At 44.1% G+C, this 18,435-nt stretch overlaps 1 protein-coding gene across 1 annotated transcript in view; it reads left to right on the top strand.

Annotated features, from left to right (window-relative positions):
- The first annotated feature begins 4,331 nt into the window (after positions 1-4,331).
- PAXIP1 (PAX interacting protein 1) overlaps positions 4,332-18,435 on the top strand; it is a 78,829-nt gene continuing 64,725 nt past the window's right edge. Inside the window, exons 1-3 of the mRNA XM_034759988.1 lie at positions 4,332-4,713; positions 9,875-10,009; positions 13,930-13,973. Coding sequence (XP_034615879.1) covers positions 4,627-4,713; positions 9,875-10,009; positions 13,930-13,973 — 266 coding nt within the window. The 5' untranslated portion in view covers positions 4,332-4,626. The remainder of the gene's footprint in view (positions 4,714-9,874; positions 10,010-13,929; positions 13,974-18,435) is intronic.

The following is an 18,435-nucleotide window of genomic DNA, read 5'->3' as shown; positions in this document are numbered from 1 at the left end:
CTCTGAAATGTTCGTAACTCTGAACAAAACATGGTTGTTTTTTCAAAAGTTTACAACTGAATATTGACTTAACACAGCATTGAAACTTTACTATGCAGAAGAAAAATGCTGCTTTCCCTTTATTTTTTTAGTAGTTTATGTTTAACACAGGACTGTACTGTTCCCCCTCCCCCCGCTTTTTTTTTTGTCTCTGCTGCTGCCTGATTGCATACTTCTGGTTCCAAATGAGGTGTATGGTTGATTGGTCAGTTTGTAACTCTGGTGTTCGTAACTCTGAGATTTTACTGTAGTGGAAAATCAAAGTGGCCCAGCTTGCCTCTGCCTAGCACTACTGAAGCAGAGGCCTGGGCAAGGGTATTTATTATTCAAAATCATGTACACAGTGCTGTCTATTTGCAATGTGCTTTCTAAACAGCGTAAAACATAGTGTCTGATTTGAAGAGTTTGCAATCTAAAGGTTTAGTATATTAGGAAAATCCAAGTCATAATGATTTCTTCCATGAGTAATGAAAATCATGGAATATCAGGGCTGGAAGGGACCTCAGGAGGTCATCTAGTCCAACCGCCTGCTCAAAGCAGGACCAATCCCCAGACAGATTTTTACCCCAGATCCCTAAATGGCCCCCTCAAGCATTGCACTCCCAACCCTGGGTTTAGCAGGCCAATGCACAAACCACTGAGCTATCCCCCCATCTGAGTAAGACTTTGTAGAATTGAGCCCTAAGATACCCAAAAAGAAACAAATGCAAGACCTAGATCAACAGTTCAGGAAAGGGAGTATGATAAGAGATTGCTGAAGAGAAGTTGGAAGGAAGGATTCCTGGAACAAGTAGATTTTAAGGAGGAATTTGAAAAAGAGAGAGGGGTCTTGATGGATGTGGTGGTAAACTGTGTCAACTTTGAGGGACAGGATATAGGAAGCACAAAAACGAGTGAAAAAGACATATAGGGAGTGATAAAGTGAATTGATTGGGAGAAGAACAAGGGGCAAAGGCAGGAATAGGAAGGAATGAGAGCAGGGAACAAGGTTGTGTAAGGTCTTGAAAGAGGGGACAAGGAATTTCCATTTAATCCAGTAAGAGGCAAAGTCAGCAAACAGATTCATAGAATGAAGTGTGTGATGGAGGGATAGCAGGGGGAGAGAAATTTGACTTTAGCAGTTACAAAGGGAGAGGAGAGGTTTCAGCAATCAAGGTGTGGACCATATAGTGTGGCTAGTGAGGATAGGATGGATTTTGATGACACTACAAGGAGGACAGGGCTTAGAGAGTGGCTATGTAGGAAGAGGAGAGAGAGGAGTCAAAGATGACACCAAGATTGTGAGCCTGAGAGATGGGAAGGACAAGGGGAACTGTTAATAGTGATAGAGAAGGTAGGTAGAGGAGGGGAATCAGGAGGAAAGATAAGAAATTCGGGTGGGGGTGATGGCAGTGAAACATTCAGTACAAGATACTTGGAGATATAAGACTGGATGACAGGGGAGGAGTCATGGGTAAAGAGACAAATTTGGCAATCAGATTTGAGAGACAGCATATGAAGCCATGGGAGTGAGTGAGGTCACTAAGAGAAGAGTATACAGAGGGAAAAAATGATGGAACTAAGGACAGAAATCTGAGGGATACAGACATTTGGGGAAGAGGGAAGAATGAGGATCCACTGAAGATGCTGAGCGACCCATCAGGAAGGTAGGAGGAGATGCTGTAGAGCACAGAAACTCATAAGCCAACAATGTAGAGAAAGCTTAAGAAGAGAGAACAATAAATGGTGTTGATGATAAATAAATGTTCAGATTTAGCCATGAGAAGACTGTTACTGAGTTTGGTCAGAGCAATTCTAAAAGAGTGGAGAGGACACAACTGCTAAAATTCTTATTCTTTAATAAGGTTTGTTTTAAATGATATTTAAAAGGACTTACACCATTATAGCCATAAACCACATGTGATTGCTAATTCTGAAGTAGTTAAAATATTGCGTGGAAAATGTGAATTTTAAGAAGAAAAATGCATCAGGAAGTTAAATAATCATTTTAATATAAATATTTGGGGGTGACCTGTATACAAATAGCAATTAAACAACTTGGGACATAACAGCAAGTAAGCATATGAGCATATCTAAGCAATAATTATTTAGGACCCAATTCTGCCTCACTTACTCAAATTGAGTTGTAGCTTATTCTGAGAGAATATTCTTCGATGGGGCTACTCCCAGAGTAAGATACTTTTCAATGTGAGTGAGGGCAGAATTGTGCCTTCAATATTTAATGATAATTTAAAAAATTCTCCCTGTAACTGTCCTATGAAATGTCTTACTTCCTTGTATGTTGCCCTTACATTGTATACTGTATATTATGCCTGGTGTATTTTTTAGTGTCTTGTATGTTGTATTCAGTATGTGTTTAATAAATCAATCACTATCTGCAGTAAATTTGTTGTTTTGTTTTAAATTAGTATGCATTTGATATTTCCTACATAGTCTGTAATTTTTGTTCATGTATTCAATAACCTAATAAAATGTAGTGACTGAGTAATAATACTAGCATTATGTCCAACTTTTCATCCAAGATTCTCAAAGCACCTTACAATCATTAGCAGCCAGCTTCTGCCACCACTAACTCTCATTGAGCAGCATCTTAATTCACAAGTAGCTTTTTCAATTAAACTACTCAGAGTGAAGTACGGAATGTCAGGGTAGCAGAATCTGGCCTTAAATACTTAACTGTCATAATACCCCTGTGAGGTAGAAATTTATTATCCACATTTTACAACTGAGGAAACTGAGGTCCCAGTTCAGCAAAGCACTTACAAGTTTAAAGTCCCATTGACATCAAAGGGAGTTAAGCAAGTGCTGAAATGCTTTACTGAATCAGGGCTTGAAGCTGAGGAACAGAGCGTAGCAGATCAGTAGCAGACCTGGGAAAAGAACCCAGGAGGGAATACTCTGTTCCCTGAGGCATTTACTAATGGATTGCTTGACATATGTAAAATGGTACAAATATTAATACTCATTAAGACATCATCTATAGTACCTGGACTATCACAGCAGGCAATGATTTGTCACTGAATATTGATTAGGTCCCCATGGACAGAGAATGGAGCCTCAAGTAATGAAGAAGCCAAAGGTAACCTAGGAATTGAATCTTCACATGCACCGGTGTTTTAAAATTGAGTAGAGCAGCTCCAGTCTCATGTTTACAGGTTTCAGAGTGGTAGCCATGTTAGTCTGTATCCTGAGTTAGGCCATGTCTACATTAGTACTTAGAGGGGTAGCCGTGTTAGTCGGAATCTGTAAAAAGCAACAGAGGGTCCTGTGGCACCTTTAAGACTAAAAAGTATTGGAGCATAAGCTTTCGTGGGTGAATGCATGAAGTGGGCATTCACCCACGAAAGTTTATGCTCCAATACTTTTTAGTCTTAAAGGTGCCACAGGACCCTCTGTTGATTAGTATTTATGTTGGCAAAACTTTTGTGTCTCAGGTGTGTGGGGGAAAAAAATGGTCATGCCCCAAGTGACATAAATTATGCTGGCATAAGCACTTGTGTGCCCAACTCTATGTCAGCGGAAGATGCTCAGTGGAATGGTTTTATTATGCGGACGGGAGAGCTCTCTCCCGTGGACAAAATGCAGCTACACAAGCGCTCTTACCGCAGCACAGCTGTATCGGTACAGGTGTGCCACTGCAAGCTTGTTAGTGCAGACATGGACCCAGTGCACTCACAGAGTACACTAATTATTCTGGAACAAAGTGACATTTATGCCAGAGTAGAGTGTCCACAGGGGGACCTGTTCCGGCATAGTTACTGCCCAACCCGCTTACTCCGCAGTAACTATTCTGGTCCATTTCCCTAGGTGGCCAAGCCCTGAGTGGGTCAATCTCACTGCAGGGAATCTCAACCTCTGACTACACAGCGGGGAGGGAGGCTGTGGGACAGAGCCAGACATCTCCCCCGCCCCCCGAGCAGGCAGTGTCTGTGTGAGCCGGAGCAATCCCCGGCCTGGGCCTGTGTGTGTGTGGGGGGGGAAGGGGTGCGCACATGTGCCCAGGGAGGAGGAGGAGGAGCGGGGGGAGCTGAAGGGAGGGGTTTGGGAGAAAGCTGGCGGCCTGGGCCTGGGCCTGGGCCAGGAATGGGGTGGGGGAGGGGACTGGGGCGGGGAGCAGGGGGAGATACGGGGCGGACGGGGGCTGGGAGGGAAGGGGGGGGGTCGGGGGACACAGGGAGGGAGGGCATGAGGGAGGGGCGGGGCCTGCGAGGGGAGCGGCTTCCCTCCTCCCTGTTGTTTGTTAATGGGCGGGACCAGCCATCCCCGCCGCCTGCCCCGTTCGTTGGGGAGAGTCCATTGAACGCGGCGAGAAGGGGGGAGCAGCAGGCTCCGCGGTGTAGTTGAACGCAGGCGCTCGGCCCTGGTTCCGGGAGAGCCCGTGCCCGGAGGCGCAGCCGGCGGAGTCCGTGGCAGCCGGGGACGCTGATCGGACCGCTCGGCTCAGTCTCCCCCCGGTTCCCGGCGGGGGATGGTGCCTTCCGCAGCGCGCGCCTTGCTCCCGCGGTTCGGCTGCTCTGACGGGGGAGGGGACGTGAGCGCCGGGCTGGCCCCAGGGAGCGCGGGCCGCGGCTCCGCACGGACGGGACCATGTCGGCGGGCGGGGAGGAGCTGAAAGTGCCCGAGGAGATGTTCAAAGATGTCAAGTTCTTCGCTGTGGGAGACATCGACCCCAAGGTACCGGGTTACCCCCCCCCCCCGGGTACTGTGGGTTCTTCCACCGCTTCCCCGCGCGGCTCGCGCCGGTGACAGCCGTGGAAGCTCGCGCCGCTTTAAAGCTCGCGCCGCGCAAAGGTGGGGGGTGGGGAGGCACTCGCGCTCTCTCTGAGGGGGGTGCGGGCGAACGGGCTGCAGCCTCTGTGCACCCCGCGCCGCAGAACCGGCCGCCCTGGTGCGCAGGCCCCACGGCAGCCTGCGCGGAGCTGCCGGGCCCGGGGAGAGGGACTTCCTGCGGAACAGGGAGGCGGGCCGGGAGCTAGTGCCCCAAGTAGCTGGGACAGCGCTGACCCCGGCCCAGGCCCCTTCCGACGGCGCCAGCCCGCGGGCTCGGCCTCCCCGTCAGCCCCCTCCCCACTCTCCGTGGGTACAGACTCCCCCACAGCCCTCCCCTCCCTGGGGCCAGCCTGCAGCCACGGCCCCCCTGACAGCCTCCTTTCCCTCTGCCCCTCCCCGGGCCAGCTCGTGGGCACTGACCCCGCTGACAGGCAGCCTCCCCCTGGCCCATCACCAGGCAGGCGGCCAATGCAGATCCTACTGAGGGACCCGTCCTCCCCGTGCCCGGTTCCAGGTCACAGCCACTGACCTCTCCCTATATGCTTAGCGCCAACCTGCAGGCACTGACCCCCTTGACAGACCCAAGCCATGGGCACTGACTGCTCCGTCTCTTCCATGCCCAACTCCAGGTTGCAGGCATTGACCCCACTGACATACCCCCTTCACCACCCCTATGCCAAATTCCAAGCTATGGGCACTGACTCCACTGATAATCCCCCTGCCCCCCAAGCACCTGACCATGGGCACTGACCCCAGTGACAGCTCTCTCCCCAGCCCCGGAGCATACTGGTCATATTTGCTTTTATGCATAAAGTTAGCTTGTGGGGGGGATGGAGAACATACTGAGAACATTGTCATTGTGTTCTTGGATTTATAATTAATACACTTAAAAATGTGTGGACTAGGCATGTGATCAACCTACTTAGTTACTATGTTTGTACATAACTTTGTTAAAACAGGCAGTTATTACTTTTTTTGCATGGGGAAAATGTGTTTTGGGGGCTTTTTAGGACTTGTTATAGTTTCATATGATAAACTTGAAGCATTCATCTCTGAAAGTATTAAAATTGTATAAAAAAACTATTGTAACTAACTGCTGGTGTTGATTAAAAGAACTTTTCTCTACTTTTTAAAGTAAATCAGAATATTCTTGCAGTCTAACTTCTTCACAAAGTTTTGGCTGATTGTCAGTAAGTAGTACACAAGGCCCCAATCAGACCATTCTAAGAAATCACAAACATTCCAGGATTGAAAATAAAACAGAACTTGAAGTGCCACCTGCAGGGATACATGCTGAGGGATGGTGGGGAAGGGGTGTTTCTTAATGGTAGGGTGCATTGCATCAGAGACAGAATAAAAAAATGGCAGAGTTTTCAGAGACAGTTTACCTAGATTTGTTCTGTTTTTGTAGTTATACTATTAAACACAAAAAAGTGTTTTTATTATTAAAGTAGCAAACTAAAGTACTCAAAAGATAGGAAATGCCAGAATTAATGTTGTCTGTGCAACCTTAATTCAGCCCCCTTGTGCATATGCATTATGAGACGTTTTTAATTATATGATTATGTATTATTTTTCCCATGAGAAAACCCTGTCTCATTCCTTGCAAATATGGATGTTGCTTACTTAATGAAAACAACGAGGAGTCCGGTGGCACTTTAAAGACTAACAGATTTATTTGGGTATAAGCTTTCATGGGTAAAAATCTCACTTCTTCAGATGCACTTAATGAGCGGCTATTCAGTATTTTGTTTTATCCTCATTGTTCAATGTGTGTGACCCCATGCCTTATTTACTGCACACTATTCAAACTCCACTGCGGAGACAGAATTATTAATTTTCTCAAGGGTATTTCTGTGGTGCCTCTCACTATAGTATTAAAGTGCTTCACAAACATATATTAATTAAATCTTCACAACGCTGCTGTGAGGTGAAGGGCGGATTTATTCCCATTTTACAAATGCAGTCTTAATTTTGTCTTTTCCTAACTTTTGAGTGCTTGAATTTGCAATCTTAATAATGGTATTTCAATATAGCTTTTTATGTAACTTTTTAGGTTTTTAAAAAAGCAAACTAAAAAATAGAAATTCCAATATGTGGTATTATATTGACACCCACAGTGGTCATCAGCAGGGTTGGAACCTTTTAGATCCAGTGAAGAGATCTCTGCTGTGTTTGTCATCCTCTGTGTGGACCAACACCTTTGCCAGTTGGTTTCATAGATATTTGCTGACAACAGAGGAATGGTTAGCCTCAGCAATCATGAGTTCTAGTCCAGCCTATGGAGGGGAATGTACCCTACCAGGCATAGACTCTCTGGCAATTTGTCCCAAGCATGAGTCCTTCTACCCTGTCCCTCTTTCAGTCTTGTCTCTTCCCCACCCCTACTTCCTTGTCCCATTCCCATTTTCCTTGCCTTTTCAGTCCCAATCTTCCTTTTTCAGGCTTCTCCTCACAGTCTCTCCCCATTCCCACACCTTGTTCCCATTCCCCTCTTCCAGCTCCTCATCTGATCTGTCTTTCCCATCTTCCCACTCCTGCTCCTTGTCCCAGTCTCTTTACCCAGCCAGTCATAGTTCTCCCCTCACATCCTAGCTCCTTGTCAGATCTGTCTCCTCGTCCCATTCTTGTACACACTGGTCCTACTCTGCTCTCAGCTCCTTGTCCAATCTCAGTGAACACCCCACTTCCACCAGCAATGTGGCTCTCTGTCCCAGTCCTCCTCCAACATATCCCTTACCAGCTCTCCACCTCAGTCTGCTTGCCCAACCAGTTTCAGCCTTCTCTTCCCCTCCAGCTCCCAGTCTCAGCAGACTCCTTGTCCCAGTGTATTCATTTCCATCTCCCCTGGTTCAGCTTTTGTCTCCCCTGCATTTGAATCAGACAGCTTCCCTCTCTGTGTTGCCTGGATGCCAGCAGAGGGATGTTACTGAGAGCACAAGAGAGACAGGCTCCCTGCTTTCTAACTTCTGGTGCTCTGCCCTACTCCAGCCCAGAGTCACAGGGAGCAGCAAGTACAGGGAAAGTTTGCTTTGCCCCTGTAGTCCTGGTCTGGAGCATGTTCAGTTGTTCTGTGGGGATGGCATATGTGCAGTCCGGTCAAATGTAAGAGCTGGGATGGGCTCGAGCATGCTTAGTGAGGAAAAAGTTTTCAAAGATTTTAGCTGCCAAACTCTTAACAAGTCTCTACTTAGCGTATGCCAACTGACATATGCCAAAGGTTTATAGCAGACATATTTGAGTGGATTTTTATGAAAATGGCAAAAAACTGATACAGAGGCCACCCCGTCCCAAATTTCAAGTCCTTGCTCCAAAGCATCGGGACACTAGAGTGGTTCAAATAAAAGGTTGCCAGAATTTTTTAACATGAACAAAGAATGTATTAGTTACTAGTCTGGTTCTTGTAAACAGCTAAATTGTTTTGGGACCATTGCTGTTCAACATTCATAAACGATCTGGAAAAGGGGATAAAAGGTGAAGTGTCAAAGTTTTCAGATGATGGAAAATTACTCAAGATAGTTAACTCCAGTGGTTCTCAAATTGTGGGTTGGGACCCCAAAGTGGGCAATGACCCCATTTTAATGGGGGCGCCAGGGCTGGCTTAGACTTGCTGGGACCCAGGACCAAAGCCCGAGGGCTTCAGCCCTGGGCATCGGGACTCAGGTTACAGGCCCCCTATCTGAGGCTGAAGTCCTTGGGCTTCGGCTTTGCCCCCCTCACCCCCCTCCCAGGGGCTTGGGCTGGCTCAGGCTTCAGTCCCCCCTCCTGGGGTTGCGTAGTAATTTTTATTGTCCAAAGGGAGTTGCGGTGCAATGAAATTTGAGAACCCCTGGTTAAGTCCAAAGCACACTGTGAAGAGTTACAAAGGGATCTCACAAAACTGGGTGACTGGGCAACAAAATGGCAGATGAATTTCATTGGTGATAAATGCGAAGTAATGCATATTGGAAAACATCCCAACTATACATACAAAATGATGGGGTCTCACTATTACCACTCAAGAAAGAGAGCTTGGAGTCATTGTAGATAGTTCTCTGAAGACATCCACTCAGTGTGCCAAGGAAGTCAGAAAAGTTAACAGAATGTTAGGAACCAGGCAGGGGTAGATAATAAGACAAAATATTATAGTGCCATTATATAAATCCATGGTACACCCACACCTTGAATACTGTGTGCAGTTCTGGTTACCCCATCTCAGAAAAGGGTGAGGGTACAGAGAAAGCCAACAAAAATGATTAGGGGTATGGAACAGCTCCCATATGAAGAGAGATGAAAAAGACTGGGACTGTTCAGTTTGAAAAAGAGATTAATAAAGGGGGATATGATAGAGGTCTCTAAAATTATGAATGGTGTGGAGAAATTGAACAGGGAAGAATTAGGGATCACCCAATTAAATTAATAGGCAGCAGATTTAAAACATACATAAGGAAGTACTACTTTCACATGATGCACAATTTACCTGTGGAACTCATTGCCAGGGGATGTTGTGAAGGCCAAAAGTATAACTGGGCTAAAAAAAAAGTTAGAAAAGTTCATGTAGGATAGTTCCAAGTGGTTATAAGCCAAGATGATCAGGGATGCAACCCCATGCTCTGGGTATCCCTATGCCTCTGCCTGCCAGAAGCTGGAACTAGACAACAGGGCCTGTTCTTTCTGTTCATTCCCTTAGAAACATCCGGCATTGGCCGCTGTCAGAAGACAGGATACTCGACTAGATGGACCATTAGTCTGACCCAGTATGGTCATTCTTATGTTCTTATGAAATTTTCCAAAATGATTCAGCATGAGGCAGAAACTCAGCATGTAAAATTTCAGCCAAATGGCTAAAGTTTGGCAAAGTTATAAACAACTGAAAACAAGGTCTTTTAACGGGCAGTATTGGGCAAACTTAATGTTAGGCAGTGCTACCAGCCTTGCCTACAACGTAATTATGTTTTCTATAAGAAAACAAGAGAACTAAGTGAAATATTACTTCTCCAACTCCCAAGGGTTGCTACATTAAAATTTTTCTGAAACCAAAAATTATCACATGACCTTTGAATTTGTCTTGCTCTTTGGTTTTTAGGTTATTCAGCTTCTAAAAGCTGGGAAAGCGAAGGAGGTTTCTTATAATGCACTGGCTTCCCACATTATTTCGGAAGATGGGGACAATCCCGAGGTTGGAGAATCTCGTGAGGTCTTCGATCTCCCTGTGGTAAAGGTGAGTACCTACTGTATAACATGGTAGAAGTGTTAATATAATTGTTTTCCACTGTAATGAGTTGTATTTTGGGTTTTAAAGTACCATTCATGTTCATCTGATGTGTGAAGAAAATGGGGGAGGGGTGTCTAACCTGCTTCTAAATTTGGTGCCCACCTTATTTTCTGAATGACAGTTATATAGGATTCCAAAGCGTAGTATAACCCTTTTACCACAACTGTGCTCTCCCCCCCCCTCCCCCCCCCCCCTTTTTTTTTGGTTACTAGTTGCCTGTTTGTTCTCATTGTCCTTCCCAATTTCTTTTATCACCATCACCTTTCTTCTTCTTCCTCGGTTATCTAGGGTGATGTGGTCCTAGTCACTTTACAATTATTTTGCCTGGGAAAGTCTGTCTGCAGCTGCTGGCAATAAAATACATCCGTTTCTATTATAAAAAGTAGTCTGCATATGCATTTCTTCTTCACATGCACATTTTGAGACCTGTTTTTTTAAAAAGTAAAGCGTAGGTAGATTCCATATAAATCTCAGTGTTGCCAGTTTTTGTGATATCGTGAGTCTTTTGGTGTTTTTTCTTAAAGTGCTGGAGTCTTGTGAATAAACCAGAATCTCAGCTTTCATTTAAAAGGAAAAAAAAAAAAAGTATGTTTCTTGATTTCATGTTTGTGGAAATAAGCTTGAAAATGTGAACCTAATTGTTTAAGAGCCAGAAAGACAATATAAAGATCTTAGAATATATTATTTTAAAAATCTCATGGTTTGGGGATGAGAGGTCATGACTCTCATGATTTTTTTTTAATTTATTTATTTATTTTAATGCTAGAAGTTGGCAATACTGAATTCTGGTGGCTCATAATATATTGTACAGTAGAACTGCAGAGTTACGAACACCAGAGTTACAAACTGACCAGTCAACCACACACCTCATTTGGAACTGGAAGTATTCAGTCAGGCAGCAGCAGAGACCCGCTTCCCCCCCCCCCCCCAGGCAAATACAGTAACTCCTCGCTTAACGTTGTAGTTATATTCCTGAAAAATGCGAGTTGAAGCGAAACGATGTTAAGCGAATCCAATTTCCCCATAAGAATTAATGTAAAGGGGGGGGGGGGTTAGGTTCCAGGGAAATTTTTTTCACCAGACCAAAAACTATATTATATAGAGATATACACACAGTATACGTTTTAAACAAACAATTTAATACTGTACACAGCTATAATGATTGTGAAGCGTGGCTGAGGTGGTGAAGTTAGAGGGTGGAAGAGGGAGGGATATGTCCCAGGGAATGCCTTGCTGCTAAATGATGAACTAGCACTCGGCCGAGCCTTCAAGGATTAACACATTGTTGTTAATGTACCCTCTCACACAAGGCAGCACGAACATGAGGGAGAGGAGACAGCATAGCAGACAGAGACACAAGTCCATTTTCTAAGATGTTTTTGGCTCTTTAGTTTAATAATAGTGATTATAATACTTAGCTCTCTTACAGTGCTTTTAATCTGTGAGATCGGTGGAAGGGGAGTATCATTTCTCCCTATCACATTCTGGGGTGCAATTCACCTCACTATGCTTTGCTGCTGTAGCTCCCAACCTGGGCCCCCCCTAACAAACAGAATGCCGGTCACACCCTGAGCGTCTGTATAGCTGCAGCCTGCCAGCCACGCTCCAGTCACACTCTGGCTTCCACCAGCCTCGGTTACCACTTGCAGGATGACCCCAACCCACTTCCAGTCCCAAAATTTCCCCAAAACTTGAGTTCTTCACTGTCCAGCTCTCTCCTGGACGGTTCAGATGTTAGAGGTCTCTTGCCCCTATAAGGGATCAGTATCCAACAGTTTGCTTTTTAACTGGAGATACCCAAAAGTTCAACTTAAATACAACACTGGATTAGTTTTGATCAAAGGTTAAAATAATTTTCTTTAACTACAAAGAGAGATTTTAAGTGACTACAAGTATAAGGCATTAAAGTCAGAAATGGTTAAAGAGAAATAAAGATAAAATGTTTTCTAGTAACTAAAACTTAACAAACAAGACTTAGTTCAAGGTAAAATCCTTACACATGTTCCCAGCAATGGGGCTGACCAAATTCTCAGGTCAGAACCCTTCCAAAGTCCAGAGTCTGGTTCCTTTGTTGTCTTAGGTGAAAGAGAGCGAGAGAGAGATAGGGAGAGAAAGAAAGTTAGAATACCTGGGGTTTTTTGCCCCTCACTTTTATAGTCTAGTCACCCTTTGAAATGCATCTTCCTGAGGATGGAGACATGGAGTCTCATGGTGAGAGGTTCCATGTTATTTGTTAAAATGCAGATTGATCTGTTCGTGCTCCCCTCCGGTGCCAGAGAATGGCCACTTGACCAGTGATGGCCAATCTGCTTTGATGATACCTGGCTAGAGGTGTTAGCTTGTCCTTTGTCTTTGAGGAACAAGTTTACTCCTCCCAGATTTGTCTGGTAAACACATTTCAGTCATAGTTTCAGCTTATGTTCATAACTTTACATGTAATGTTGCTACTCACATTTCACCATGATATTATTGACCAGTGAGTTGTTATATTCCTTGTGATATATCATTTGAAATCTGTTATTCATGATTATTACACTAATGCATTGGGTGTAAATACAGGGTTGCATTTGGTCACACGCCCCACTTCATAGATGGGGAAACTGGCACAAAATTGTGTGACTTTGAGACACTTCCCTGCCAGGCACAGACAGCTGGGAAACAGACCCAGGGTTTCCAGATTCTTACCCATTCCGGTGCCAAGAGGCGGATTAGGGGTTTGTGGGGCCCCCTGCTCCCCTTCCAATGCCAGGGAGCTGAGTTTGGGTGCGGGGGCTTCCCCCGCCCACCCAATGCTCCTGCCCCACCTGGTACTCCTGCTAGGGAGCGGGGTCAGGGCACGTGGGCTTCCCCCGCTCCCCGGCAGGAGCGCCAAGCAGGTTGGGGCACGGGGGCACCCATTTTTCTGGGGGCCCCCCCAATTGGCCGGGGACCCTGGGCACTGATTTCGTTGGCCCAGTGGCTAATCCACCACTGCCGGTGCCCTATCCACCAGACAATGCTGCATCTCTAAGTTCTATCTCTTCTGGTAACTCCGTGCCCCAGCTTTTGTATACAGTAGATATGGATCTGTTCAGCTGGGGCACTTGCAGATACATTGTATGCTATGGCTGATTGTTTGCATGGAATGCTCTGTGGCTTACTTCTGTATTCACAAACAAGGAGATTGCTGTCAGTCTTAGGTACAGAGGAAGGGCTTAGAAGCATTAACAGTGTTTTCCACTTCCTAATGGCTTTAATTTAAATAATTTAATTTCATGTAGTAGTACCAACTTTTTTTTTTTTTTTAAACATTTGTCAAGTAGAAGGGCAGGACTTTCAGCTAAACTGTTTAATCTGATCTGATAACATCATAGTGTGAGCTTGTAAATCAAGAAGATAAACCTAAGTATGAAGAGAGAGGGAAATCAAAGGGAGTAAAAGTAGTTATAGTGTGTGGCTAAAATAGGGAAAAGAAATAGAGAAAATGGAAAAGGTAAAGCTGAAAAAGTTTAAGGAAAAACAAAATAAATCTTTGGGGGGGAGGAGGAGAGGATTAAATCCTCAAAATAAATACATATATCTTTATCTTTAAGGGAGTCTAAATATATGGTGTTTAAAGCAGGGGACTGGAAGTCAGGAAACCTGGGTTCTATTCCAATCTTTGCTGCTGCCTTGCTCAGTTGAGCTGTGTTTAAAAGCTAATAATATCATGTGGAGTGTTGTGAGGATTAAGTAAATTGTTTATAAAGCACTTGGTATTCCTAAGATGAAAGGTATAGAACTGAAGAGTGGTTTTAAAATGAATACAAACAGAAATCAAACTATTATTTGTGTGTTTTGCTGCAGAAACTTCACTAAAAATATACTTCATTAATTTTGTCTTGCAGCCTTCCTGGGTGATTTTGTCTGTCCAGTGTGGCGCTCTTCTGCCGTATCCTTCCTATTGAGTTGTTCAAATTGTAACATACGGTATGAAAAAATGTCAAAATTAAAGTGTATATTCTGCATATTAAATGCTAAAATCTGTTGCCACAATATGGGTGCACCGTTAAAGCCAAAAAATCAGGAAATACAGAAGATAAGGCCCTGATACTGCAAGCTTTTACACATGTGGTTAACCTTACTAATGCAGGTAGTTCCACTGTTACTACCTGTGGTAGTAAATGTAAACCACATGCGTACACATTTGCAGTATCAAGGCCTAAAGGTCTAATAATAGTGTCATCGCAATGCAAATAATAAATAGTAACTCAGTTACACTGCATATGTCTAGTATTATCTATACCTGTTCCTTCTGATTAAGAATGTAGCTTTATTAGTGTTTATGCTGTAAAATCTGCATCAGAAGACACTGTTTGTGCAGGTTGGCTGAGTCAATATTGCTGTATAACCATAACTTAGCGCTTCCTTGACTTTTATTTTAGTTTTGCAACCTTATCTGACCTAAGTGTTGTATTTTACAATGTATTGTATTTCCATTTAATAAAAAATGAAGAAGTGTGGGGGTGGGAGTCTCATGGATGACTTGCAAAGACAACTTCAGCATTATCCGCATTCAGTGGTTCCAGTCAGGCTTTGAAGTTAAACCTTCAGTAAAGGTGAATAAAGTGGCAAGTTCTCCAGCCTTTGGTTCTACTGCTGCCTTGAGACAGTTTTCTGCAAGTCTGGGTTAACTCAGTAGCAGCATGTCTCTTTATGTTGTGATGGTTGTATCTTTTGTATAAAGGGGCCAGAATTATTTCTTTTTAATGAAAGTTTTGAATTTGCAGTATATTGGCCTATGGAGCAGCCATTTCACAGATGCTCTAAATTGTTTATCCCTTTATTTATTTTTTTTAATGCCCTCAATTTGTGGCAATTCTTTTGCAGTAACTTGTTTTTGTTTCAATGAGATATGTACAGTATCTCTGCAGCAAGTTTTCCGAACAGCAGCCGATGAGTAGCTACCCCTGTGCATGTCAGATTGGATGGGGAGAACATGCAGTGTTAATGTAACAAAGAGCGATAGGCCTTAATTAGGCATTGCAGAAATGGTTAGCAGATGCTTGATTTAGTATGTCCAAGAGTGATTTTTTTTTTTTTTAAATCCCTTTATTTTGCCAAGTTTTTAAAAACTTGTTCAAGGACATACTTGCTTGTGAAGGCTATTAGCATGGCAAGTTTCAAAACGGAGCCATTTGTGAATTATTTGTGAGGAAGGGAAAAGTAGTACATTCTTTTAAAATGGGGGGAAAAGTGAGGATTTTTTTCACTTTTTCAGAGTTTACACTTTCAAAACAAATAATCTTTCAGCAGAGGCAAAGTATGGAAATTTCAGCCAAATAAGTGAATTTCTAAAGATATGAACATATAAAAATGGTGGTATAATTTATCTGTAATGATTATTGCCAGGCCTCCCCAAACAGCCAGGCGTGGCCCTGCCTATGCTCCACCCCCAAACCCCTCCTGCCAATTCCCCTGACTCTGTACCGTGGCCCGGGCTGGGGCTGGCGCTGGGGCCGCACTGCCCGCCCGGTGCTCCAGGGCTGGGGCTGTGCCATCCGCCCTCCCGGCACTCTGGGGCGGGGTTTTGGGTGGAAAGGGCAGGACTAGGCGCTAGGCTCCCACAGCCAGTGGTTTCATGTGCTGCCCATGTTGCCAGGTGATTTCTTTAATAGCATTCATAACACTGGAACATGTGGTAGTGCATTCCCCATGCTATATTACTTCTATGTACTATTTATTTAAGGTGTAGTTTTTTAAAATTTTAGTGTATTTTTAAGTTTGTAGCGATGCCATCCTTAGATGTTATTTTAGTGGAAGGCCACAGACTACTTAACATTTTGGCTTTTCTGCTAAGCCAAAGATTGAATGGACATGGATGCTAAGGCCTTGTCTACACTACGGGGGGAGATCGATCTAAGGCCGTGGCTACACTCGAAACTTCAAAGCGCTGCCGCGGGTAATCGCTTTGTGAAAAGGAAGGATTTGCATATTGGCAGGGCAGTGTGGGAAAGCCATGCAGCTCCTGCCGATACAGCACAGTCTTTAGGACATCAATTCAGAATTTTTTACAATCTGTACATTAAATAAAACAAAAACTGCAAGCTGTGGAGACACAAGTAACCAGAAAAATACCATGTTATCTGGATGTTGGTGGCCAAATTTTCAGACTGGTCTCTACTCTTGTGCATAAGCAGTCTGCATTTGCACAGAGAAACCAGGTAGTTGCCTACCTCACCAGTTTGTTTGTGCATAGCTTGTTTGTGTCCAGGGATGCAGATTGGGTAATGAAGCAACCTTATTGCAAGGGTGAAGTTTGAAGCTTGTTTGAAAATTTGGTCCTAGGAGACACTTTATAACAGACAATGATTCAGGCTGATGCTTCCCTTCTGTGAGAATTGCCTGGCAGATGAGCTCAGAATCTTGTGTTACCTCTTCTTCCCTTTGTACCAGATTCAGGTATAAAAGGATAGAGTTCTTTTTGACTGCCAAAGATGCAGTGAGCTTTTTCTGCCCTTTGAATGTTTAAAAGGGCTTGAAATACTTACCAGATAGCTGCTAGAAAACTACTAGCCAGTAGACTATAGCTACTTGCCAGAAGCTGATAAGAAAGTTGAGAGCTGTTGAGGGTGCACCCCTTATGGGTCCAGGGGAAGCTGCTAGAAAGCGTGAGGAGGGATAATCTGAAAACATCCTATGATAGGATTTTTAGAAGTGCTCAGCATTGGCCTTACTACTTCCACGACTTCACTGGCAGCAGAATTAGGCCAACACTTAATCACTTTTGAAATTCCACTTTCAATGCTCTATTGCAGAGTTTGTTTACTTATTCAGAGACAGCAAGAGCATGTCCTGTATGGGGAGTATCATGTCCTGTATCTGTCCCTGCGGGGCCCTATATTTTATGTCATTCTTGACTTGTCTGATAAGTTCTTTTGGAGCTTGTCGTCTTCATGCTGAGGTCCACAGCTCCATTACAATTGGTATTTCAGTCTGTTTGCAGAGTAGGGGCAGAACAGACTTATCAGAGACTGGTAGCAGGGAAATGCCCTGCCTTCTGAAGTTCCTTCCATTTTCTTTTTTGCCTCCCCAGCAACAGGTGGCTCAACCAGATCCCCTGGCTGCAGAGCTTTTCTGAGGAAAATTACAGAATTAATTTCAAATTTTCAGACTAACAGTTTAGTTCATTATACTAGATTAGTGTGCCAGGGCTGCATTTTACTTTTTGGGAGCTTCCCCTGAACTCCCCTTACCCTTCTGAGGTTTTTCCAGCATTTATAGGAATATGTATAGCTTTCATCAAATGTGGTCACATGACACTGTCCAGAGGGCAGACCCTATGGAGCTACGCAAGAATTACAGGAACAATTTTATCTGGTTCCCAGTCTCAGCAACCCATGCAAAGGCCATCGCATGAATTCAGTCATCAGTCATGCGCATTTGGTGATGGATTGCAGCCTGCTCCTCATCCTAATTTTAGTTTCAGCGAACCAGGGAGAAGCAGAGCAGGGCCCTGTCTGAGGCATCTAAAGGAGGTTTGTCTTCAGAGCATTCCCATTTTACCATCTTCAGACAATTCTTTATGTTTTGCAGATGAACCACAGCCTTTTTCTTTTCCCAACTTTGATCATTTTCATTTGATGTTACAATGTGCTCCCTACGGACTCTCTCCAGGATCCTGGTATCAGTAATACTGGATTTAGGGAAGAAGGAAATTTGCTTACCTTTTTCTAGACAATTTTTCTGATCAGGGATCTGTACAAAGAGAAAGCTGAAGCAAAGACACTGAGTGATACGGTTCCTGGAGTTCAGGACAAACACACGCATATGGTAGCAAGGAAGTCAGTCATTGTCTGGGGATGAGGATAAATACTATCAAGTACAAGGTTTCATCTTAGAAGAATAACAGAAGATGAAGATGGCCATAATGGAAAGCAAGTAGTATCAGAAACAAAAATCGAATTCTTATTGGAGCTTATTATGAATTCTGAACTCATTCACAGACATGCTTCTGTGATCTAAAGTGTATATGATACCTGGAAATACTGGATAGATATCTCCTCTGCCTCTTACCCAATCTTATCTGTTTTCAGAGATCTAGTGCCAGTTATATATTCTCTGCCCCCCCCCCCTTTTTTTTGTGTGGCAGTTCTCCTGTTTCTTTTCAGGGAAGATTCGAGAAAGAGAATACAGCATCCACCAGCTAGAACACAGTGATTAATTGAGGTCTCAGAGCACTGTTCCTTCCATAGATAACAGACTTGTCCTGTTAAATATCGAAGTCCAGGCCTTAGGAGCACTGACAGTCTCAGGGCAGAGTAGTCACGTCTCCTATACAATATCGAGATCTGCTAGACTGCCACATAGCCGTCAATACGTAACTTCACCAAATTCTGCATATTGGTCATCCA

Source organism: Trachemys scripta, chromosome 2 (genome assembly GCF_013100865.1).
Source record: "Trachemys scripta elegans isolate TJP31775 chromosome 2, CAS_Tse_1.0, whole genome shotgun sequence".
NCBI lineage: Eukaryota > Metazoa > Chordata > Testudines > Emydidae > Trachemys > Trachemys scripta.
This window is presented reverse-complemented; position numbering and strand designations above follow the sequence as displayed.